This window comes from Chinchilla lanigera, unplaced genomic scaffold (genome assembly GCF_000276665.1).
Source record: "Chinchilla lanigera isolate Chin_1 unplaced genomic scaffold, ChiLan1.0 scaffold00061, whole genome shotgun sequence".
Lineage (NCBI taxonomy): Eukaryota > Metazoa > Chordata > Mammalia > Rodentia > Chinchillidae > Chinchilla > Chinchilla lanigera.
This window is the reverse complement of record NW_004955462.1, coordinates 14,393,542-14,420,697: the sequence shown is the minus strand read 5'-3', so window position 1 is coordinate 14,420,697 and position 27,156 is coordinate 14,393,542. Positions and strand designations below refer to the sequence as shown.

The 27,156-nt window shown below is 36.5% G+C and overlaps 1 protein-coding gene across 1 annotated transcript in view; it reads left to right on the top strand.

Moving 5' to 3' along the window:
• The window catches only part of Atf6 (activating transcription factor 6), a 200,344-nt gene that overhangs the window by 132,602 nt on the left and 40,586 nt on the right, over positions 1-27,156 (top strand). The window contains exon 16 of the mRNA XM_005398327.1: positions 26,589-26,673. Within this exon, the coding sequence (XP_005398384.1) occupies positions 26,589-26,673 (85 nt within the window). The remainder of the gene's footprint in view (positions 1-26,588; positions 26,674-27,156) is intronic.

Sequence of the window (27,156 nt, the reverse complement as noted above, 5' to 3'; positions counted from 1 at the left end):
AAAAACTGAGACAATTATGTAGTGTTTTTATCTGGATGAAAGAATATCTTGTCTAAGAGTATCTCCAGGCAATCAGTCTGCAAAGAACAGTATTTGAGCACCCAAAGAAATGCTGTGGTTCCACTGAGTTCCTGTTATACTGGTAGTGCTTATTGTGTTCTTTTTTGCATTATTTTTATATATGTCCTCAGTAGATAAGTTTCTTGAGAAAAGTAATGGTTTTTAAATTCACCCTTTTATCCTTTCTGGTGCTTTGTTCAATTAAGTTGAACCAAACCACAATTAGATCAAACTAAAGACAGTTGTTTCCCTTCATTACAACTCAGCTTATCCATATGAAGATAGCTGTACTCAGGAATAAGTAGCAATATTGATAGACATCTAAAAACCAGACTCAAAATTAGAGGCTGATTAAGTTTTTATATCATTTTCCAGCTTCTAATTTTCTTTTCATATCACAATATGATAAATATTTTTAAACACTCCAGACAGTTCTCCTATAATGTTCTCAGTGATTTCAGTATTCACCCTGCACCAGCTGCAAGTTATTGTAAACATCTGTATTGACTCTTCATGCTGTACTAGCCCAGTTGAAAACAACTCTCCTCATTAACAAGGTACTATTTTTTCTAACTAAGAGTTGAGTAGAAATAAGTCTGTTAAAGAGTAAGGATTTCTAGAGCTCACTTTTCTAAATGGATTCTGTATGTTCATGAGCATACTGCTTTAGTTGCCTTTCCAGATTTGTGTATATAAAAAGTTAGTTTCTTAAATACTTAAAAGTTAATTAAACACTTAGAGGTTCCTTTAAATTTATTGTCTTACAAATAAATATAAAGACAAAACACTTTGAGGAAACATTATTTGACATATTTTGAAGTTAAATAGATTAAGCATAGTGAACTCAACACTCCACTATGTAATTCCTCTGCTTCTTGCATACTGATGAAAATTCTTTGCTGTTTTTTTATGTTTTATGCATGAGGAACAATCACAGAATTATGGAATCCATTACATACATATTCTACAGCTTATTCCAGTACTACTATTAGTCACATATTTAGAACTGAAGTAGCCTGACAGACTATATTGTTGTTATCTTTAAGGAGTTGTACACAATTTTTACTTACAAATAACTAACAGTTAACATGAAAAGGCATGTCTTAGAAAGCCATTTTTATGAACTTGTTGAGTTGAGAGTATTTTCAATAAGAAGTCAATACGTCACGCATAAACTTTTGCATTTAAACTCTCCCTTGTTGTATTGTAACAAGTCCAAAGACTAGCTAGTGTTTTTTATGAATGTAGTTTCTATTTATATTTTCAGAAAGAAAGTTAAGAGTATGTCAACAAATGAAGCCAGAATAGCTTAATTAAAGCAAGCAAATTATTATGGCTTATTGCAAGTACAGTATCTCCTTAATCTTACAGTGTGTGCTAAGTATCTGCTCTGTAAGATGTATATACGTAGACACATGGACTTAAGCATTAGCTAAGACATATAAGACATGTTTAGTATGTAGCCCAGACTGGCCTTGAGTTCACAGGGATCCTCTTTTCTTAGTCTCCCAGGTGCTGAGACTATAGACATGTGTGACCATGCCTGGCTTCAGACATGCTCACTGCATAAAAATTTTGTGAAAAAATGATCATTATCTATAAAAGAAAAATTTAGTTGTTAACATTTGAAATAGAAAATTAAAGAATGCCATTTTAAAACTGAAAAGTGAAAACTTCTTTTTTTTATTTTAAAAATAAAAGGAGGGAAACATTAACAGACATACAACATTTTACAACATATCACAAGCACAATACATACAATACAGAGTTACAAACAAAGTGGTAGGGAATTAACAATGGTGGTTGTATTACATATTGATATCTTCAAAGTGGCTTCTCATGAAAACAGATATAGACATGCAATACTGGTCAACCAAAGACTCATTAACAGTTTCTTTCAGCATAGAAATAGAAGACAGAAGAACAACCATGTTATCTATCCTGTATATACATGCATACAAAATTTCTCCTTCTTTCCCTTCTCTTTTCCCACATCCCAGAAGCCCTTTACTCTTCAGTGGTTTCCTATTATTTCACAGTGTCTATCATACCTCCGAGTTTAAATTAACTCTTTCAAGTTTTACACTAGTGACACAATGCGGTGCTTGCACATATATGTTTGATTTATTTCACTTATGAGTATGGTCTCTAGTTGTGACCATTTAAATATAAAGGCCTCGAGTTTATCTTTCTTTACAGCTGAGTAATATTCATTATATAAAAGTACCATAATTTTCTTATCCAATCCTCGGTGGATGGACATTTGGGTTGCTTCCACATTTTAGCAATTACAAATTGTGCTGCTATGAACATAGGTGCACATATATCACTGTGATATGATGTTTTTAGATCTTCTGGGAAAATACCCAGCAGGGGGATAGCTGGGTTGAATGGGACCTCTAAACCTAGTTTTCGGAGAAATCTCCAAACTGATTTGAAAAGTGAAAACTTTTTAATAAAACAGAAGCCATAGAAACTATCATAGTCAGAAAGAAACATTATATTATTCATATTCCTTTTAGTTCTTCCATTTCTACCTCAGAAATCATTTAAATTTATTCTACAAGGTTAAATTTGAAAGTTCTGCATAGGAAATAAATCTGAGGATTTTAGTTTTATTTTACAGTAATGCTGTATGTTTGACCTCTTAAATTAATTTGAACATTTTAAACATATATTTATACAAAAACTTATTGATATTCCTTTTTATGAATTAATGTCGGGATGTAGTTACTCCTTTAATTGTATAGGTTAATATTGTGAACCTTAACTAATTTCTAGATTAACTAAATTTACTCTGAAATAGTTCTAAAATTTTAACTATATAGTACTTTCAGATTAGTAGCTAATTTGATTTATTTTCTTAGATATAATTTTGATTTTAATAATTTGAGGAGGTGGTATTTTTTAGTAAGCCATAAAATGATACTGTTTTATTGGTTAATATACTCTGGGGGATTTATTTATGTGTTATTTTGTTTAAGTGTCTGTAAAGCTCTTTCTGGACATGTTCTTGTGTTCAGTTATGGTTAATGCTCCTACTAACCTGTGTCTGAGAGTGCTTTTGTTTGTTTTTGCAGTACCAGGGATCGAACTCAGGACCTTGCACTTGCCAGGCAGGTGCTTGTGCCACTGAGCTATATCCCTGGCCCTGAGAGTGCTTTCGGTGTACAATCCTGGCAACATTATTGTGATGCTTTATAGGCCACTGTGTCATCCACTCATACAGATTTCTGACCTGTTAAGCAACAAACATTATTCTTACTGATTATAAAATGGGTTTTAGTGTTTGTCATCCATATGAAATATTTTCTCTACTTCTATAGATTTTATCAATTTTTAAAGGTAGTTAGTAATGATCTATTCTTCATTTTCAACATTTACTAACAAAAACTTAAGTATGTCTTAGGCTCTAAGTTGGGTTTATATGAATAGTTTTAGCAATATTAATGAGTAACATTCTATAGTAGAGTGATTTTTATTTTTTATCAAAGTTTTGTGTTCTCAGGGAGCTGTCATCAGATCATACTTTGGTCATTCTTTGATCTGCTATTCATAAGGGGATGTCATATATTTATATTATCTTTGTTAACATAGAAAATTATTTAATTAACAATTTTGTTCATAAACAAGGCATTTTCTAGGAACCACGAAAAAAATAGATTCACAGATTTAGAAGACATTTCCCACTATTCCCAACTTAAAACATGTAAGAATAGTTACTGATATATAAGATTATCTTTTGTCCTCCTGCCATGTACCATCCTGCCTTGGAGCCAGCCAACTATGGACTAAAACTTCTACAAACTGTGAGCTAAATAAGCCTTTCCTCCTTTAACTTCAAGGTCAGGTATTTTGTCTCTGCAATGAGAAAAGTGACTAAGACAGAAGTTAGTACCTGAGAAGTGGGATTGTTGCTGTGACTATATCTGACCATGTGGTTGAGGAGCCTTTGGCTTGTAGGAAATGTTTGGAAAGAGTTGGAGATGCTAGCTGAAAAAGTAGAACTGGAACACCTTAGGCTGTACTTGATGGGAGATTCTGATCAGAGCTCAGAAGACCAGAAGGCTGATAAAAAAATCTGTCGGTAAAGACTGGACTCAGGAATTTTCTGCTAGGAAGAAGGATTATATTGGCTATTGGACTCCAGATCATGTGTGTTCTGGCTTGGCAAAAAGTTTGTCACATTTTGCTTGTGTCCAGAGACTGCCTGAGACTAAGATTAAGGGTGGTGGGCTCATTAATCTTGCAGAAGAAATTTCAAGGCAGTTTAATGTTGAGGTGGTGGCATGGCTACTATTGGGGACTTTTAGCCAGATTTATGTAGAGAATCAATAGCAAAGAGTCCAAAAGGATGATTTAAAACATTGTGTGTTTGGCCAGAAAGGAAACTCTAGTGAACTTGTGGCCTGCAAAGATGCAACAAGGGAGAAATTGGTCCCTGAAAAGATTAACAAGGAAAAGCTAAGTATTTCAGAAGAAGACAACAGAAAGGATAGCCTGAAGACATCACAAAAACCAGCAGGACTCTAGCCTTTGCAGCCTCAAAATTGCAAAGGTGAAAGAATTTGTTTTGAGAAGAGAGCCCCAGAACACCATGCTCCAGAATGTTGTTGGCCTAGAGAATTTGCTCCTCAGGATTGGATTCAGAGTACTCAGTGATCCAGGTGTTTTGCCCCCACCAAGAGAGAGGGAAGCCTGGCTACTGTTCCAGCTGGTGGCAGACCTTGGCATCATCTATATGGTGCTGGTTTTAGTTGCATACAGAAAGCAAGTTTTGTGGGGTCAGGAAAGCTTCCACCCAGATTTCAGAAGACCTGAAAGGCCAGGCAGTGTTCCCCCAGAGGGCAGTGTATGAAGCTGTGAGTGTGAAGCCAGAGTTGTATTGGAGACCCTAGAAATTTGGAGAAGCCAGGAATGTGCATCATCCAAGGAAAGCTGCAAGGAGTAAGCAAAGCTAGCCAAAGAAAGAAGCCATGGGAGGTACAACCAGCAGAAGTGCCACAGGGGCAGAGCCACCAAAGCCCTTTGGAGTTCACAACTTGCCACAGATTGTTGGGGATGCTGGAAGTAAACTATGGGATTTAATGTTTCCTTCCTAGATTTTGGACTGCTTTGTCCCATTCCTTTTATTCTCCTGTTTGTAACTTTTGGAATGGAAATGTCATCTTGTGCCATTGACTGTTGGAAGTGTTTAACTTTCCCTTCATTTGTGCAGTGGCTTGCAGCTAAGAGTTTGCTTAAATTTCAGAGGAGACTTTGAACTTCAACTTGTACCAACCAAGCAGTTCTCTAGAAGACAATGACTACATGTCCTACAATTTAACTCAGTTTTGACAATGTTTACCTGGAGTGTCAGCCCCCACTGACTAAGGCTCAATCCCACAAGACTACCCCTACTTTAGATGCCAATCTTATGCTCCTGATTGTGACCTGTGCCTTCTGACTGATGGGCTTTAAATCAGGATTTCCACAACTCCCTATATGAATTCAATTAGTTTGCCATCATGGCTCACAGGGAAATACATTTTAACCATTTCCTATAATATTATGCAGGATGCAGATGAACAGCAAGTTCGGAGAGGTGTGTAGGGCAAGATATATGGGAAAGGGCCTTCTATGCCCTGTTTGGGTGTGCCACCCTCCAGCCACCTCCTTTTGCTTAGCAATTAGAAGTTCACTGAACCCCACAGCTCTGGAATTTTTATGAAGGCTTTATCACATAGCATGATCAATTTTTAACTCCATTTGTAGACCCTTTTAGGGTCTATATTTAGGGATGAACTATAGGATTATGGCTTGGTCTTTCTGGTAACCAGCCCTCATCCAGGAGCCTACCAAGAGTTGCCTTTACCCAGGAAATTCCAAGGGTTTTGGGAGCACAGTCTCAGACACTCTCAAGAATTCAGGAAATTATAAGGGTTCTAGGAACTCTGTGCCAGGGACTAGTGGATGGTAAGTAGGTAGGTAGAGAGAGAGAGATGATAGATAGATAGATAGATAGATAGATAGATAGATAGATAGATAGGTAGATAGGGCGCTCATCTATATATGTGTATAATTTCACATCATCCTATACATTTTTTAAGCTCTGTGTTTGTAGGTGATTTTTTTTATGATCTCCTATGAATGTCAGAGTTCACAATCATTTGATGAATTTGAAGAGCTCACTAATGATCATTTTTCCCACTAAAAGATGGTGCTTCTTGTAATAACAAAAATCCAAAACATAGAGCAAAACTTTTCCCTCTACAAACAAACAAGCATCCTCTTGAGTTACCTTTGCATTACCTTTGTATAGGATCTTGCTAAAAGCTTTCCATCGGCTTGGTCTTTGTCTATGGGGAACACTTATGTGTCATCTGGGATTCCAGTGCTGCACCATTAATCATTTACTCGTACTAGCTACTTTTGTAGAGCTCCCATTGGAGAGTAAACTCCAATTTAGATTCATCTCACATTTTGTTTTTGAAAGTTTCCATAAGATGAGTAGTATGTTAAAATGATGGCTTCTGTTTTGTTTTTAGAGCCATCTGTTTAACAGCTGGGTTCTGATGAGACAGGTAAAGGATTTCTAATTAGTGTAATTTCCACCAGTTGACTCCTCATGTTACTGTTTTTGATGAGTAACGTATTTCCCAGTTGAGTAATTTAAACTTTCTCCTTCTATCCTATCTTATGTGTGTGCATTTTGTTTTTGCCATCTTTTCAACTAGGAAAGGTTGTAAAGAGTGAATTTACCTAGACATAGAACAATTTAAGCCTCTTAAGATGAGTATGCTTCATGTTCTGTTGACTTAAGACTTTTAAGAAGATAAAGGATTCATTTATTCATTTTTAAAGGTTATAATGAACTTCTGTTACTTGATCTCTATATTCTAGGACCATGGATACAAAGACATTAAATTTCTTATCTCTTGGAAGTCATCTTTATAGGCCAGCCTTAAATTCCTTTCATTCCTAGTATATCTCATCATACTATGAAAACAGATTGGTAATAGTATCTGTTGTGGAATTTGAGATGTGTTGGGAAAAGAGTGTATTTAATTGTGAGCAACACTGTGAAGTTTAAAAAGTGCTTTTTCTAATGATATGAGTGAATAATAACCATGATGATAGAGTAGCCACAAATCAGCCAGAACAATTATTAGTCAGTTTTATTAAATCATGTCTGAGCTGTTAGAAAACAACACTGTGAAACAAAGCAGTCACTAATTAGGAGAATCAACTGTTCCATATTAAATGCTTTGCAACAAATTTCTATTATACTCTGAATAGATGCTCACCATTCACGTTATGACTGTAAGTGAATCTTTGATTGAAAATAAATTAGTATTTATTGTATGAAAGTCATCTGTCTGTAAGATATGAAGCAATTTTGCCAAGATAAGTTTTTCACTAAAGAGCAATTCATTTTAAGAAATTTGTGGAGTTCCCTTAGTCCGAAATGCTTGTTATTGACAGGTGAAGCTTTCCTTCTAATGCACTGATCATTCCCCTGTTTTCATCACTAACCCCTGCCTTTCCCAAGAAATGTGCATGTACGTATTTAAACAGAATATCTTACACAATTTCAGTGGGCCCATGGATCTCACTGTAAATTTTACCCTGAAGAAATGCAGCCCAGTATAAACAGATACATAAATACAAAGTATAATATGTTAATTGATTTGGTAGTGATGGGTGTAAGGGATTTTGAGAACAAAAATAAGGGGCAGTTAGCTTTGCTTGAGTCTAGGTGGTAGAGAATGGAAGTGGAAAGAGAAATGAGTAGGGCTTAGTTCCAGAAAGTAAAGAATGGAATTGACATTTAATTAAAAAAATGTGCCAAACCAGATAGGTAAGGATGCAGAGAAACTGAATTGCTCATATGTTGCTGGTGAGCATGTAGGATCATATAGCCATTCTAGAAAAGTTAATTACTACTCTAGAAAGCTACACATGCATTAATATGACACAAGAAGTATAACCAAAAGGATTTTTAAGAATTGAGCTACTTCTCCAAATTTTGTCAGGCTGAGATGCTACCGCCCCACCTTTCCTTAGCTCATGTGGAGGAACTGAAAAGTAGCACATCTGCCTGAAGGCGATATGCAGATACTGGCCCCAGGAGGTTGGAGTCTGTTTCATTTCCACAAGGGAGAGGAGCCATTGGACAGGGGATGAAGCTATGTAGGAATATCCTTGTATATTGTCCCACTGTAACCTTGTACACACATACTATAGAATCCCTGACACACCTCAAAGGGTGAGATGGTGATTTGATGCACTAAGAGGCCTTTCCATCTCCTTTGGGGTTAGCTCTAAATGAAGCTATTTTCTTTTTTCACCAAAGATTGTCTCTCTATGTTCTTGGGGAGCAGCAAATAGTTTAAATCTGAGCACCCAGTAACAAAAATACAAGAAAATAAAAACTGATCAATTGGACTTCTTCAAAATAAAAACTTTTGTGCTTTAAAGGCTACCATTAAGGAGATAAGACATTTGTAGAATGGGTGAAACTATTTGTAAATCATATATCTGATGAGAGACTTGTATCCAGTGTATATGAAGAAGTCTTATAACTCATCTATAAAAGGGCAAATAATCCAATTTTAAAACAGGCAAGGAGGGGCTGGGGATTTAGCTCAGCGGCAAAAGCGCCTGCCTGGCAAGTGCAAGGTCGTGAGTTCGGTTCCCGGTACCGGAGAAAAACCAAAAAAAAAAAAAAAAAAAAAAAAAAAAAAAAAAAAAAAAAAAAAAACAGGCAAGGATCCATAGAATATAAACGAAAATCAATGGCGCATAAAAAGATGCTCACTATCATTAGCCATTAGTAGAGATTAAAACTAAGAAACGTTTAAAATATGTAATAGTTATTAAAAATAACAATCCACTATATGTAATATAATTTTAAATGTAATTATATCCTGTAAAGCAAAATACATTTCTTTTTTAACTGAGAAAAGTGGCATTGTTTTAGTTTTGCAGGTTTCTTGGAAGTAGCCATAGACCTTTTTTTCTTATGTATGTATGTATGTATGTATGTTTAATTGACACAGTGATTGTATATAGCTGAAGGGTATATACAATGTGACGTTTCAATACATGTATGCAATGTGTAATGATGATCAGCTCAGGGTAATGCCATGTCCATAACCTCAAACATTTTTCATTTCTTTGTGTTAGAAATATGCAAAATTCTCTCCGCTATTTTGAAATACTCAGTTGTCAACCTATTTATCCTGATGTGCTATAGAACAACTATACCACTGAAAGTCTTAGCCACACTCTCTGCTCTCCCCACTCCTATACGCTACTCAGACTCTAGTAGCCACTTTTACTTTAACTCTGTTCCTTTAAGATCAGCCTTTGGCTTCACATACAAGTGAGAACATGCAGTATTTTTCTTTTGATTAATATCATTTAGTAGAAGACAGCATGGTTTTCATACTTGTTCTGCATTTACTCTGTTGCAATATGTTATTTTAGTTGAGGTATGTGAAGAAAATCTCTGTATAGGTCAGTAACTGGAAAAGGAAAGCGCATTTCGATGGCCTTTTCACATAAATGTGAGTGATTCTGTTTTGATATTACTGTACCTCAAGAAGTTGTGTTCATGATGGTAGACATAAGGTTTCTTAAATTCTAATTTTTACTTAAAATCCCCAATTTTTTATATGTAATATATATTGTCAAATATGTTCTTTGAAATGACAGGTTTACTTCGTTTACTTTTAAGAAAGTGCTAGATGAATACCCATGCTTAAATAACAATAGTTTGTCAGTCATTATTTCAAGTAAAAGTGGTATTTTTTTTTAAAGTGGGTGATCAGCTTGCAGCAGTCACATAAGTGATTTTTTTTTTTGAAGCAGTCATTATCTTTCACTAGTCAGCAGAACTCTTCTTTATGTACTTACCATTTAATCACAGAATACATTAATAATTCTTAGTGCTTCCACAAGGATATTCTGTGTGTGCATGTAGGCATGTGTGCAGTAATGTGGGTTGAACCCAGGGCCTTTGCACTGAGCTATGTCTCCAGTCCTTTTTATTTTTATTTTAAGATGGGTTCTTCCTAGGTTGTTTAGTCTGGGCTCAAATTTGTGATGCTCCTGACTAAGCCTCTTAGAATGCTGGGATTAAATGCATGTTGCCACCATGTCTGGCTAATCAGGATATTCTTAATTAAAATTGTCTTAATTTGTTTTAGTTCATTGACTGACTCATTGATTGGTTTGTTTTTACTGTGAATATATATTAATAAAAAGTACAGTGTCTACTGTTATATTTTGTGCCACTACCTAGATTCATGCCAAGGTCCAGCAGTTTTGCTTTACTTTTTCCCTATTGACAGAATACAAAAAGGCAAATAATAACTTAGTATTGTTGTGAAAATAATTTGACCTTGCAGACTCATTGAAAGTATCTTTGGGACGTTTGCTTCCTTGAGGCAAAAAAACTATTGTAATAATAGCTATCCTCTAGCTAATTTATTTATGTCATAAATCATTTTTGGGTACACACTGCCTTAGTTACTCTTCTTATTGTTGAGAAAAAATACTCAACACCCAAAGTTAGAGGATGAAGGATTTATTTCAGCACACTTAAAGGTTTCAGTCCGTAACTGGCTGGCTGCAAGGCAGGGAGGCATGGCAGAGTGGTATCAGAGCAAGCAGCAGCAACAGCAGCAGGCCTGCCTTCTGTCTCTCCCTTTATATTCCATCCAGTCTATGAACCTGTTAATTGGTGCCACCTACATCCAGAGTGGGGCACCCTTAATCCCAGCATCACATCCTTAATCTCAGCATAACACTAACACACTAGATTCAGTCATTTCAGAAAAGCCCTACCTATGACTGCATGAGTCTTTGGAGGGACATCTAGACACAAGCTATAACACATACTGTGAAAAAGTGTAGCAGACCCTAGAGATTTGACAACAAAACAGTTAAAAATTTCTGCTGTTGTGGAGATTATTTGCAAAGAATAAAGATAGACAGTAAATATTAGGGAGAAAAGTTAGCAAAGAAAGGAAATAAGGCAGCTCGGTTTGTTGAGGTTGTGTGTGCACTTTAACCAGGTTGGCCAAGAAAGGCTTCACTGAGAAATTCATGTGAAGACTTGAAGAGAGTCGAGGCATGTACCATGCATATATTTGTGGAAAAAATATTCCAGGGTTAGCAGCAAGCGCAGAACATGCTCAATACAAGTAAAGAACAAAAAAGGGAGGCTACTACAGCTGAGAGAGTAAGAGAAAGAATCACAAAGTATGGTGCCAGAGAAGCCAATTGGTGGGTCATATCATGTGTAGCCTTAGAGGCCAGTGTAGTGATTTTAATTTTACTCAGAAATTGGAAGTCATTGGAGCATTTTGATTTATGTTTCAACAGGATCATTCTGGTTACTAAAATGAGAAAGGACTTCAGGAGAAAAAAGCAGAAGTGAGCAGACCATTTATCAGACTATTGTAATTACATAGGCAATAGATAATGATACTGTGGCTGGTGGCTTGTAGGTGCATTTGGAAAGTAGAACCAGTGGGTTACACTGTCGATCAAATGTGGGGTGTGGGAAGAATACTACAGGGTCTTTGGTGTGAGCACCTGAGAAGAACAGGGCATGGCCGCTGAGAAAGGACACACAGTGGGAGAAGTACATTGAGGGCTGCAGCAGGAGCTTAGTTTTAGAGATCTTAACTTCGAGACATCCAAGTGGACATTTGGAGTAGGCAGTTAGATATAGGCTAGAAATATAAATTTGTTTAATATGTAAAACTTTGATACTAAATGAGGTCGCCAAGGAGTGATATTTAAGAGGAGCTAATGTGGACATATGCTCAGGAATAAGAAAAGAACATATGCAGTGTTGAGAGTAACAGAAATGGAGGAGTCCATAATCACTCTAGTTTTTGTTTAGATAAAAAAAATAGAAATTGATGAATCTACCTAAAACACAGAAGTTATGGGGACATAAATTGGAGTTCAGAGACATATAAGGGGTTTAAAGGTGTGGTAGAGCACAAGCTTAACATGCAGTAGGCCCTGGGTTCAATTTCCAGCACTCACCTATAAATCAAAGACTGTATACTCTTCCAGTAGAGTTGTTTAGTAAAAAATTGTACATATGAGTCTTGAGATAAGGTTTGAGTCAGGCATGTATTTTAAATCCTGGGACAAGATGAAAATGCCAAAAGAGGAGATGCGCTAAAAAAAAAAATTCACTCTTAAAAAATACCAATCTTTAACATGAGGTGTAGAAGGGGAAAGAGTTGTAGGGAAATGAAAACAAAGAGTTTGGGAAAGGAAAGTTCAAAGTGTCAAATGCCGTACAGAGAAGGTAGGAAGGGGACTAGAGAAAAACCAAGTGGATTTAACACTTAGATTGTAATCTTTGTGGAGACAGAATGGTAGTAACAGGGCCCATTTTCATTAGTCTGAGAGTTAAAGAGTAGATAAGAGGTGGGAGATCCATTAGTTAATGGGGGTGTCAATCTATTATAATTTACTTACCTAAAATAATACCACAATCTAATAAAAATTAATTTTTGGCAGTTGTCAAATCAGACTTTAACCAGCAATGCCAAATATATGACAAATGAAATTCCAATACCATGCCAGTCACAGTTCTTGGTTATAAGTAATGGAAACTACTGTAATTTTAGTTAAAGCAGAAACTTAACAGCTATTGTTAAGCAGAAAGGGAATTTATTGGAAAGCTCTTGTTGACAGACTTCTTTTAAGTCTGGAGAATTAGGTTCTAAACATGGGCTACACAGAGAAGAACAGCCAGTGCCTGACTGAGAAGGCAAAGGTAGGCCAGCACGCCACTGGACACCCTCCCTGCTGCCTGTGGCCTCTCCAGCGCTGCTATGAACAGCTGGGTCTCTGAGTCTGTATACTCTAATACCCAAGGCTTTTAATCTTAGGGAGTATCTGAGTGGCCAAGCTTAGGTGACGTATTTGTGCCCTAGTTGCCAGAAGGGTAAGAGAAGCGGTCTGATGGCACATGCTTGTCATCCCAGCACTCTGGAAGGCTGAGGCAGATGGCTTCCAAGTTTGAGTCCATCCTGGACAGTTTAGCAACCTAGCAAGACCCTGTCTCAAAAAATGTTTTTTAAAAACGGGAGGGCTGAGGAAGTAGCTTAGACTGAAGGCCTTTGGTTTAATCCTCAGTACAAAAAAAGAAGGGAAATGATTTTCCCCCTACTTCATGTTTCTGTAGTTGGTGATATTTTGCCTCTAATACCTCACTCAGTAACTGTATCTTCTACAAGAAGACAGCAAGATATTGGAGTTTTCGGGAGCCAAAACCAAGAGCTAGTAGTATAGAAATAAAGTGTCTAATCTTAAAGATTTGAAATTCACATGACCAAAGTGAAAATTATTTAATAAAATCAGAAATATAATCTAAGGCTTACCTTACCAGTATCAAGTATCAGGAATATCAAATTTAAAACTTGACTTGATTTTTCTCTGAAGTTGTGCCTTATATTAGAACTTCTTATATATTTTCCTCCTTCCCCAAGTCTTCTGTGGGCTCCTTTAACCTGTGTTAGTATTCATGATGGCAGCTTGGTTAAACCATAAGAATGAAATAGAGGCAACACTACAGAACCTTGCACTAGGAGCACGTTTCTAGGGGTGAAGTTGGTCTCAGCTAGACCTGTTGGTTATTGGAAGTCACTGTGACCCTCACAGAGGGGATGAGAAGCACCACCCACAGGAGAGCAGCCTGGCATGAAGCTGGGGAAAAAGTGTGACAGGCACCAAAGGAATGGGTGGGCCAGGCAGGGATTAGGAGGGGTGGGGGCCCAGGCCAGGAGCAGAGAGGAGAACAGAGTCATGTGAGGTTCAGGAGTAGCTGCCCAAATTCTTCAAACTGTTAAGCCTATGGAAAGTGATTTGGTTTGTGTGTGTATGTGTGTGTGTGTGTGTGTGTGTGTGTGTGTACTGGGATTAATTTGATTTTTAATTATGCCTCTCTGCCAAAAGATTACTGTGAATTCTTTATAGAGGAAAAAACCCTTTATCTGTGCAATTTAAATAAAAGTGAACTTTTAATACATGTTCTTTTTAAAGGCTGATTTTTGGCACGATAAGATATCCAAAATAAATACAAATCCAATACCTTAAATACTTGATAAGTAGGTCATTAATGAAGCCTCTTGAAGACACTCCAAAGGGACTATTAATTCAAACACAGACAGAAAAATGTCCAAAGATTATGTCTCCTCTTACTCTTCACCTCTCCCCAATTCCCACACGTCATAGTGTTACTGTTTTAGTCTCCTCTGCTACACAAATACTGCAGCTCTGGCTGGCCCACTTTGCCCATTTCTTTTCCTTCTTTCCAACTTCCAAGACTTTTCTTTGCTGATAATCCATACTTTTTTAAAATTAGAAGCCAGGTGGGGTGGCAAGTGCCTGTATTCCCAGCACTCAACAGGCTGAGGCAGGAGGATCTTCACAAGTTTGGGGCCAGCCTGGGCTACAAAGTGAGTTCAAGGACAGTTTGAACTACATAGCAAGACCATGTCTCAAAAAAAAAAAAAAAAAAAAAAAAATTAGGTTCTTTCTTCCACACCAATTATCTTGCCCCTACCATACATGCAATCTATCAACACTTAAAAACAAAACATTGTCTTTAAAACAGAAAGAGGTAGGATGGAGACTTTGAACACTGGTGCTTCAGTTATTTTTCCCTTGTCATCTTTTAAATGAAAGGCAGTAAAATATGAAGCGTTCTTTTTTGCTGATGGAGTTCATGGAGAATGTTTATGACAGCTGGCATTGGTGTCTGTGGAAAGGAACGGAGAGAAGTCCTGATGCAAAGAGGCCGGGTCAGCAGGGGTCAGATTACAAAGAGCTTCCCTGTCTAGGCTGAGGAGTGTGGATCCACAGGGGGCCTGCCATTCTGATTCAGCAGCAGAACAGTGGCTGTCAGCTCTGAGGTGGCGGGAGTGAACCAAGATTTGTTAGTCTTCCCTGTTGCATTTCTTAAGAACTTCTCTGTGTTGGTCCTTTACCAAAAAGAAAAAAGAAATTATCAGACACCTATATACTAGTTACTGTTCAAGTACTTTAAAATACTAGCTTGTGTAATCTTTATACACAGTGTGTACAGTTGTTTTACTATCCCTGTTTTACCGATAAGACAGTGAGGACACAGAGGGCAAGGAATTTGCTCTACATCGTGCAGCTAGAAATTGGATGGTAGAGGCAGAATTCAAACCTGGCAGTGCGGGTTCTGAGTCCATGTTGTAAACTTCTGTCTGTGCCACTCCAGGCAGTAGTTGTGAAAACAGAGGCCTGGAAGTATCTGCACCAGAATCACCAGGGTAGTTTGTTAAAAAGACAAGATTTTGAGTCACCTCCAACTTACCATCTTAATTTTTTTCAGGAGCCAGGGAATCTAGTTATTTACATTATAAAGTCCTGCAGGTGATGTTCTTAAGAACTTCTGTTTTGAAGGATCTACTGCTGTCACCATGTTCATTTCTTCATATAATTTGTTTGACTATACGATTAAATGTTTCCAAATACCTAATGAGTGCAGAACTTAAAATTAGTACTACCAGACCATAGCTTGCCTGAAATGTATCTGATCCCCTTTCTAGAACAGTGTTTGACCAAACAAGGAAAACAGAATTTTCATTTATTTTGTACACATTCATTATGTGTCAAAAATGCACTTTAAAATTGATTAGACTCTCCAAACTTGATGTTGCATTTGTGATGAAAACTGTTAGGCTCTGGAAAGTACATACTATTTAATGTGAAAAGGACGCTTCTGGATTATAGAACAGGTCTGTGTTGTATTCATTGCTCTGTACTTCATGGCAATAAAAGCTCAGCTTTCCTTTCACGAGCAAGAGTCCAGTTTGGCTGCTTTGCTAACCCAAGATCCTGAGGGGAAATACTAAGGGTGGTGGACAGATCAGGTTGTTGCAGATTATGGTTAAAATTTAAGGGCATTAGAAGAAATATAAAGTACATACTTTTTTTTACTTAGTAATTTGTCTTGTCATAATCAGTCGTTCCTAAAATGTACTCTAGGGATATTTTACAATCCTCCTTATTTCTTTGAAACCATGATCAAAAGCTCATGGAAAGAAAAGAATCAAGATCTGTAAAGAAGACTGGGGAATTATCCAGACTCTGAGGATTATGCAAGGAGAAATGACTTTAAAAATATAAATTAAGTAGGACTCGTTTTTTTCCCCTTCCAGAAAGCTGTAGAATGACTGGAGCTCCCTTCCTACCCTGCCTCCTACCTGTACCCACATGGCGTTTGAGACTAGTTTTGAGTCTCTTTGTAGACCTTCAAAGTTTTCTTTTTTGTTTCAACCCAATATTTTCCCCTTTTCTCCAACAAAAGTAAAATAATTCTTATATGTCCATATTTTTTTCTTAAAGTATTTCCTAGTATCTGTTTTCACAAGAAACTCGACTAAATTTGCTTTAGCCACAGGTCCTTCTCTCTACCTTTGTGGTTTGCTTTGGTAGCATGTCTGTTGAATGCAATTTAACCTTCAGGAAATTCAGTTCCTACCAGTAGTGCTGGGTGAAGTGAAATTTCTAAAATGAAACATCTTGTAAGTATTATGTGTGACAAACTTAAATGATTAAACTCTATACATCTAGCATTTGATCTTTTTCCTTAGTAAGACATTTTTTTAAATTGCCATTGTTGGCACTCAACAAATAATGATTGATAACCAGTTTCAAGGTTCCTAAATTTCCCTAAATCACATACTGCCTGGTTTTTGAAAAAGCTATTAGAGCTGGCAATGTTTTGAACTTTGATTAGTTCACATTTTTGAATGAAATAATATGAAGTACTAGGTCAAAGATTTCTTGGTCCTATACCTGTTCTAAGCAAGTAGCCAACATTTTGTCTAAGAGTTTTCTCAAAGAAAAATAATTCTGACTTGCTTTAGAAACACTTTCCCTGCAACTCTCATCAAGAGAGAATGATTTGGAAACTACTATCTTATTCTTGGTACAAGTATTTGCAAGAAACTATTTTGAACAAGGAAGTAAAAATTCTGGTCGTTAAAACAGAGGAGTTAGATTGAAGCTTTTCAGCTTACTGATGAAATTATGCCCACCTAAACAACAGTTTTATATGGTTCAGCCTAATACTTTTTTGTATGTAAATCAAAGAGGCCAGGTCAACTGGTCAGGTTTGAGGAAACTTCCTGCAGAGTTTAATATGAGAAAAATATTTTAAAGCAAAACTTAAGTATGCACCTATTAGAATTTCAAGTTTTTCTTCTGGTGACCTTGGCAGCAGTTTGTATTGTCAGAATTTTCCTCTCGTCAATATCAATGTTGGCTTATTCTTGGGCATCTGTTGTACATTTATAGTTTTAATTTATTCTTCCTGCGTGTAACACACATGCTAATGTTGCAGATGCAAGCTTTATATCTCCTTTTGACTTGTCGTTTTATTAAATACATTAGTGGCCAAAATATTACATTCATACTCATTATGTATATTACTTTTTTCTAGTTTTGGGGTGAGTAATGTACTTTGTTTTTACTATGATGGGAAGTTCTATGTCATGGGCATTTTAATAGACTTAAAATGATTACATTCCACTTAAGTTTACTACCTCTAATTTTTTTTTACAATTTTTATTTTGTGGATATGTCACTGTCTGTGTCTGTATGTTTTGATTTGTTCACAATTGGCATTGCTTTGATGAATGGACCATTTGATTTCTGATCAGCAATTAGTATAACTATAAGAAAACATTAGTTCCAAATGTTGTGAATTTAGATAAGCAACTTTAAAGGCCAACTTCTAATTGCTGCTTTGGCCCTGTGGTCTTTGAGGTTTGATATACTGTACTCTTCAATTTATTTGACCGTTTCAAAGCTACTTGGTAAAATAATGAAGGTAGAGCGAAAGTAGAAAACAAAAGCTCTCTCCGATAGCCTGGGTGAGGAAACATTTAATACAAAGCTATTTCTTAAATGAGGACAGATACTTTAAAAATTTTTGATCTGATTTTAACTGTTTCTGTACTTGAAAACCAATCCCACCTCAGGAATTCAGTGGATATGGGCCAAATATAAAATGTTAAGAGGCCATTATTGTTTTTTGTTTTTTTTTTTTTTTTAAGAGGCCATTATTGTTATTCTTGGCCTGATAGGTAAAGCTTTTTGACTCATAGGGCTGTGCTAATCCAAGTGAAAGCTGCTCAGTATCACAATTGCAGCCTGTTGCAGAGTTTCCTGCAATCTTAGTGCACCTCATTAGATATTAAGTGTATTCCTTTTTATCAGAAAAGGCCTTCAACCATGAGCCAGTTTCCTAATTAAGAGGAGCTGTCTTATCTAATATAGTAAGAACTAGTAGATGGTCTGTTAATTTTTGACTGGTTAATTTAAACAAAACTGGTTAAAACAAGGAATTTTTTTTAAAAGACATCTTTTCATTCTACTTTACTTAATTATATAATGTGTATTCATTTACCAATTTTTGATGAAGGATGAATGCCTTTTCTTTCAGTCCAAATCCAGTTTAGAAATAAAAAGAAGATGCCATATATATGTGTACCAATTCCCCATGATGAATGTAGTTAGTATGTGTCACAAACCTATGAAAAAAGGGAAGAAAAATCAGAATTCCATTCCCTTCTTTCCTTGCATAAACTACGTTTACAATATACAAAGTATAATTTCCAATTACTTTAAATTAAAATAGTAACAGAAAGATACTTAGTAAGCAACCTGAGTATAGACTTAGGATTTTTTTTCCCATTTTCTAATGGTTGTTTTGCAATTGGAAAAATATTTTTTAACCTATTCACTTTTATCAAGTCTTGCTGTCTTTTCACACTGTTTTTGTCAGTTTACATCATATTCTATTAAATTACATCGTTACACTAACATAGTTAGCAAAATTAGTTTTGGGGAAAAAGTACAGCTCTAGTCAGGAAAGTTTAATATGTATGCTTTACCAGTCTGTGAGTTTTTTTTTTCTTTTTCTTTCTTTCTTTTGGTTTTTTTTTTTTCCAGTACTGGGAATTGAACTCATGACCTTGCACTTGCCAGGCAGGTGCTGTGCCGCTGAGCTAAATCCCCAGCCCCCAGTCTGTGAGTTTAATAGAAGGAGTAGAAGAGTCATTTAATTCATTAAATTAGTTTCTGCTCTTTGTGGATATATAGAATCTCCATAGGACCTTACTTTTTGTTGTTGTTTGATTTTTGGTTTTTTGAGACAGGGGCTCACTATGTACTTGAGGCTAACCTTGAACTCACTAGATAGCCCAAACTGGCCTTGAATTCACAGCAATCCTCCTGCCTCAGCCTCCCAAGTGGTGGGATTACAGACATGCACCATCACACTTGGCTCAGGACCTTACTTTTTTTGTTAATTACCATAGTAACCTCAACTAAACAAAATGTGGTTCCATTCTTCTTCAAAGCTTTTGTTTTCTTAAACAAGTAACTTTGGATACTGTATTATGTACTAATACTTCATCTACTTCTAATAAAGGGCTTGAAAAAGGGAATTGGAAAACTATATGAACATAGCTTTTTTTTTTCTCATGTACAGTATTGCATAACATTGGAAAATTGTTGCTTTATTCTCACAGTGCAGTGTTTTGGTTTCCCCCCAACCTTGTTTCTCCAGCTTCTTTTGGGAATATGAGTAACAAAGCACTAATTATAATTTTTGTCCACATAATTTTGACCCTGAAGATATCCTATGGTTATCTAAGCTTTATGAAGGCTTTCAGGAATCCATCTGAAAATGTCTTAAAACTAGTGAGATAATTTAGAATGGCAGTGCCAAAGTACATTATCTCTATAGAAACACCCCTTTCCTGCATTTCCTTTTAAAGTTTTACTTTTGTTATAATTTTATTATTTTAGGTGACTTAATAGGAAGGAAACAATTTTGTTCAAATTCATCAAATTATCCCTCCACTCCACTTTTCAAGGATTGAATTTCTCCCATGAGTTCATTAGTAAGGATTTAAGTAAAATAGAGGTGAGAGTTATATCAAGAAGGTTAAAAAGTAACTAGTTTTTTCTATACTGTTAAAAAATGCTAGCTCTGTCCTTTATTACTTTAACCCTTGTTGATATTCCTCTTGACCAGATACCTCTAGTGCTATCACGCATTCACTTTTATCAAGTGAATAGGTGGTTAACTAGTAATTAGGTTTAGGTTTAGAATTTGAGTGATAGAAAATCCAAAGTAATAGTGGCTTAAACAAATTAGAATTTTAGTTCTCTCTCAAATATAAGTTTCAGAGATACTGTGGTAGCTCTTTGATCATCAGGATCCTTATCTCTTTCTGGTTGCTCCATAACCCTCTTCTTGCAGCTTCCCTGTCATGATCCAAGATGACTAAAGATATAGCAGTCTGTATTGGTTTTCCTGTTTCTAAACAAAATACCTGATACCTCCGATTAGGAGAAGAGTATTATTTGGCTTATAGTTTTTTTTTTGGTTTTTCTCCGGTACCGGGAACCGAACTCACGACGTTGCGCTTGCCAGGCAGGCGCTTTGCCGCTGAGCTAAATCTCCAGCCCCCTTGGCTTATAGTTTGAGAGACTTCAGTCTATGGTTAGCTGGCTCTAGGGAAGAAACATCATGGTGGAAGGACATGGCAAAGCAAAGCTGCTTAGTTCATGGCAGATGCGCAGCAGAGCATTGGGGAAAGGCACCAGAAAGAGGTATTCTGTCCAGTGGCATATCCCTGGTGTCCCATCTTCAGCTGGGCCCCACGACCTAACAGCACATTCAGCTATGAAACATCAGTGGATTATTCCACCAAGGAGTATGGTGCCCCAGGGTCCAATCACTTTTCCAGAAGTCTCTTGGTCAATCAAGTTGATAATTAAGTTTAACTGTTACATCCCATTCCTTATCAGCTTGACACTCAAAAACATATCCTTAAACTATACTTAATCTTCAGATACAGACACTACCAAGTCATAATTCTACCCAACATGATATAACTATCTTGTGCACAGCCAAAATATTCTAATCCTCTCTCTAAAGTCTCCACAGTTCTAGCAATTCTCGAAAGTCAGTCTCCTGTCAGACTCAGAACAAATTATTAACTATGAACCTCTGTAAAGTTCAAGAAGCAGGTTCATTAATCCCAAAGTACAATGACAGAGGGTAAACATTCTTATTCCAGAACAGGAAGAATAGGAGAGGAGAAAAGAATAGGACCAAACTGAAACCAAACCCCAGCAGGGCAAACATTAAATCCTGTAGTTCATTATCCAGCATCTGGGTCACATGATGGTAAGGAGTGAATTTCAGGAGGCTTGGGCTACCCTACTACTATGGCATTGCTGGTTGCAATCCACAGGGTCTCTCTCTTGAGCTGGTTCCACTCACTGCCTCTGGTGAGTGGATATTCCATGTTCCTGGCATCTCTGACTTCCTGGAGTCTTTATTCATCTTCTGCCTCGTTCCCACGCTTCACACACCTTTCTAGCCTTCACACACATTGCCTAACCTCCCAGCATTTCCTTTAAAATCTGAATAGAGATCTCCACCACCCGACTACTCAGTGTTCTGTATGCCTAAAAAAACCAGCATCACTTAGATAATAGCGAGGTCTGCTGTCAGCAAGAGCAATAGCCAGGCCCCTGTGGACCATGGCTGTAGCAGTCTTTGAGGGCCTAAATAGCTGAGCATGGTAAAATTCATCCTGGGGAATCAATTCCATAGGTGACCCTTCTTGAGTATGGGGCCCAGGGGCTCCTTTCTCAAATAAAAGTTTTATACTTTTGGGCCTCTGACCCTGCAATAGATGGGGTCTTACTGAATCCTGAGATGCCATCAAGGCATCTTTCTTCTCTCAGTTCAAAGTACAGTAAAGCCTTGGTTTAGTAGCATAACTCATTCTGGAAACATACTTGTAATCCAAAACATTCATATATGAAAGTGAATTTTGCCATAAGAAATAATGGAAACAACTGTTTTGTTCTGCAACCAAAACCATTCATATAAAAATGATTACAATACTAATATAAGTAATAGAATGTAAAATAATAAAGGCAATACAAATTATAAGGAAAAATAATCAAATTAACCTGTACTAACCTTTAAAAAACTTCATGGCTGGTGTGAGGAAGACGAGAGAGGATGGTTACTATGTAGGACAACTCTTACTATCACTAGCAGAATCACTGCTACCTTTTGGCTCAGTGGAATCTTTTTTTTTCTGTGAAACTTTAACAAGGAACCTCTCTAGTAACACTTGCTTTTACCTCCTTTTGAGGACTTCTTCAAAAGATGACATTGTATTGTCATTAAATAGATTCATTGCTTGTACTGCTATAGCCTTATTTGGGTGGTGGCTTTTCTATACAATTTTGCACTCTTTCCCACATTTTATGTATCTCTCTAATCTCATTTGAAGTGAGGGATACCTCCACTTTTTCTCCTCTTCTGCTGTAGATGAGATCTCCTCCATAACCTCTTATAGTTGGGAGATGATCACCCAGAATCCTGCACAGAGGGAGAGAGAAAAGGGACTGTTAGCTCAGTTGTGATTATGTGACATTTGGCATCATGTACCACTCATATTGTGAAACATTGCTTGTTTATCAGTTAAAATTTGTTAGGAATGTTTTCTCGTCTTGAGGAACACTTGTAGAACAAGTTACTTGCAATCTAAGATTTTACTGTACTTAACTTTCTTTTTAATAGTGCAAATCTCTTCAATAACCACACTGGCCTCAGTTTTATACTTTTTTTTGAGCCCAAATTTTTCAATATCTTCTCTATTTTTTGCTTTGTTTTTACTATACATCTGGCTAAAAGCAGCCAACAGTACCTAGCCCATAGCTTGAATGATGGGTTGCCTCTAGTTCCCCCTACTAGAGCAATTAGTCCACTGCCCTTAAACTCACCCTCCCATGAAGTCTCAGGACATGGGCAAATGTGGACAATTTTTTTTTCCATAGTGTAACATGCATGGCCTCTAGTCCAGTTCCCAATAGAGCTAGCTACTGTCCCATCTAAAACCTCATGCCCTCACCTTTAGTGTCCATCTTTTTAATCATTCTGGCCTTCTGAGTTCCAACCAAAATTGCCCATCAAGCTCAGCTTATGGAAATCTAGGGCTTCCTAGCCTTCATCTTCAAACCTTTCCAAACTCTTCCCAGAAACCAGTTGCAGAGGCTTCTTATTCTCGCAGTGCAGTGTTTTGGTATTCAAATTATACCAAACACCAGGTACAGTCAGGGATTGTCACTGCAATAACCCCACTTTACTACCAAATTTTCTGTGTTAGTCAGGTTTCCCATTGCTGGACAAAATACCTGATACTTGCAATTTTAAAAAAGAGATGTTTATTTGGTGTATGGTTTCAGCTCATGGTTGCCTGGCTCCGAGGCAGAAACATGATGGAAGGGTATGGCAGAGCAAAGCTGCTGAGTTAATGGCAGATGAGAAGCAGAGCACAGGGGAAAACCACAGCTCTCCAAAGGCACACCCCCAGTGATGCTCCTGATTGGGCCCCACTTCCTAACTGCACATTCATCTATACACAATGGTGGATTAATTCACTGATGAGAACAGTGCCCCATGGTCCACTCACTTTTTCAGGAGTCCCTTAATCAGTCAAGTTGACACTTAAGCTTAAGAGTCACACCGTTGTATCTACTAGGAAGGAGAGGGTAGCCTTTCTACCATGATCATCTTGAAGAAATTGCAGGCACAACTTTCTCTTACACCCTGTTGACTAGAATTTGTGACCTTACCTGGTTGCATGGAGGCTGTAGAGTAATTTTTATGCTCGACGGCTTCATGCTCGACTATCACAGGTCTCTATCTAGAAGGGGAACATGTACTAGAGACAAGAGGGTATTTCTGCCACAATGTACACTGTTTTCCCAATAAAAATAAAACATAAAAACCTAGATTTATATGCTTTAAAAGAAAGCATCCGCGGTAGCACCGGGCTGAGTACATGGCAGTGTACCATACTTAGTAAATGTTTTGATGAATGGTAAGAAGTCAGTAAGTATTTGTAGACTCATTAACTAAAGCTCCTTTGTCTCCACAGTTGTGACTAATAGTATTAATGTTCTAAAAGAGAGTGAGAAGAACACAGAAAAGTTCTTCAAGTTTCAACTCAACGGTTCATTGTGGTGAAGTCCAAGGAGTATTTAGTTTGAGGAAATGAAAATAAACATTAAATAAAACAACTGCTTTGTCCTAGCTCTCTCTGTGTATAATTATTTTTTAATATTATTAGAATTTGTAATGTACCAGCTTTGGACCCCAGCATTTTTGGTCTTCGGTCTTTCTAATTAACAAGCACTTCAAATTATAGACTGTATCATGTGTGAGGACTTGGTTTCAATCCCCAGCACCACCAATCAGTCAATCAATCAGTACATACATACATAAATGTCAGCTGTTCCCCAGTCTGTAAACATTTCGTGATGAGTGACAAGGCAGGTTAACTGTAAATGATTTGCATATATACAATATGTGATTCCTATTTTTCATAAATAATAGCATAGTTATTGGCTTTTTCCTACAAAAGTAAGTACTTTATTTGAAACTTACAAAGGTGGCAGGAGACATTGTGTTCTACAAATCATGTTTAAAAACAGCATTAGTATACCGCATCTAAATCTTAGTAAGAAATTCAGATTTAAGTCTGAGCCTGACCTTAACCCATGACCAATGGAATCTAAGTGTGTTTATTTTCATAGTAACCTTAATTTGCAGCTTGCAAGTTTTTGGGTTTGTTTTCTCATTCAATTTAGAGACCCTGAAGCCCTATTTTAATTATAGGAACTAAGCTATTTATAACTTTCATAGCAAGAAGATCAACAAATTGTGAGGTTTTTTCTTGATTATAATGTGTTATCTTATACTCAGAAATGTGTGATGTTTGTGTCTAACAATGCACTTAAAAAACAAGACAAGACAAAACCAACCTTCTGTGCTGCAATTCTGGAATTGTAATTCTGGAATTCTAATGGACTCACTGTTGCCCTCCCTTCTACTTTCCTGAAGTGTTCTCATAGAAATGTTGCCTTGAAATATAGAAAACACAAACAGTTACTGGAAATGTTTTCTACACAGTTTTGTTCATGTACATCATTTTCAAGCTGTTTTCCACAGTCTAAGTTTTTTTTTCCCCTTAGTTTTGCTGATACTGCATTTCATAGTCACATTGCTTTTGAACTAAATAGCATTGCATTTTTGTGACTCACAGTTATATTGAATCCTACCACTTTTCTTTCCAGTACTGGGGTTTGAACCTAGGGCATTCCTACTAAGCTATATCCCCAGCTCCCCACTCCCTTTAAATTTTGAGACAAAGTCTCACTAAGTTGCCCAGGCTGGGTTCAAATTTGTGATCTTTCTGCCTCAGCCTCCCAGAGTGTTGGGATTACAAGCATGCATTACCACACCTGGTTCAAGTCTTACATTTTGAGTTCTGCCATGTAGTAAATTTGTTGAATGAATAATGAAACAATGAATATAAGAACAAGAAAACAAAACAAAATGGCTTAAACTTCAGTTTTATTTCATGTTATTTTTTCTTAAATGCAAATGCTAGCATATCTTTTTTGATGACAATTCTTATGTTTTTCTTAAGAGGAAGAAGAGTTATTGAAAATATTAGTTAATATCAAAGTTATTTTACAGTTACAGACATACGTACATTTTCCAAAATATTCATAAATTCCCCCCTTTTCTGAGGCCAAACTTCACTTGGCTTATTCTTACTTTGAGTAATTATGTGACTAGAGACCAGAAACCTGAGATATTTTGATTTACTTATAGATCATCAAAAGTTTGGTAGGTTATATTTAAAAATATGTAGTTGTGCTATGCATACATTTATAATTTCTTAAACTCTTCTACTAAAGTTTTTAAGCCTAAGCCTGTATACATCTTCTTTAGCATGTACTGTCACAAATAAATGTCTAATGCTGTGGCTACTTCAGAGGAAACAGACGAGCCAGGCAAGACCCTAGGCTCAGACACTGCTTTAATCAGCATCTCTTTTATAAATCGATGATTTGGGATAAAAATTTTGGAGAAAAAAAAGGTTTTCCTCCTTAAAAAAAAAGCTTGAAAATGAGAGTTTAGTGAGTAGATAGTTCAGTATCTTATTATATTATCTAGTCTTCCCCTACCATTTTACAGGACTGAAAGTTAGTAGGCAGAGAGGATATGTAGTCTTGTCCAGACCGTATAGCTATTTAGTTGCAGAATTAAACTAAACCCCCTTGTCCTGCCTGCTTGACCAAAACTCTTTATGTTATATTGCAGCATATATCAGAGCGCATGAGTATTCCAAGAATATGGCTTAGTGCCTGACAATACTAGATACCCAGTGAATGTGTATAGTATTAACAAATAAATGACCTTAATGATTTGTAACTACTTACCTCTAAGCCAATTTCAAATAAAAATTGACATTTTTTCATGATTCAAATGAAATATTGGCCTCTTAGAAACCCTAAATTTGGCCTGTTCTAAGCAAGCCAGTTGCAATAAATAACACATTGTTCTTTGTTAACTTTAGGATCACCTGCTGTTACCAGCTACTACCCATAACAAGACCACAAGACCAAAAATGTCAATTGTGTTACCAGCAATTAACATAAATGGTAAGTTGATATTTTGGTTTATGAACTATCCTTTGCTTAACCAAGATTTTCTGGATTAAGTGAAAGACATTTAAAATGTTCAGTTGGCTAAGTATGTGTTCATGGATTATTTTTGAAATATTTTACCACTGTTTCTACATAATATTATGTTACAATTTTATTCTTTTTTAAAGATTACTATATCTTTAAAGGAAAATTGATTCTCTTTTATTGTGGGATTGGGAAAGCTGTTATTTGATTGTTCTGTAGACTTCCTGTCAGGGACTTTTCTAGTTCTACCGTATTAGAAGTCCCTCCTATGTTCTGACAATGACTTTGTAAATTAGGATTTTACAATTCAAAGTAGTATCTTATGTTACCCAATATTGATATGATGCTAGATCAAGCCACAGAAGCCTATTTATGTGTAACCCATAATATTGATGAGACTGATATTAATAGTATCACTATTACATTTTATTTTACTACTAGTACTGGATATTG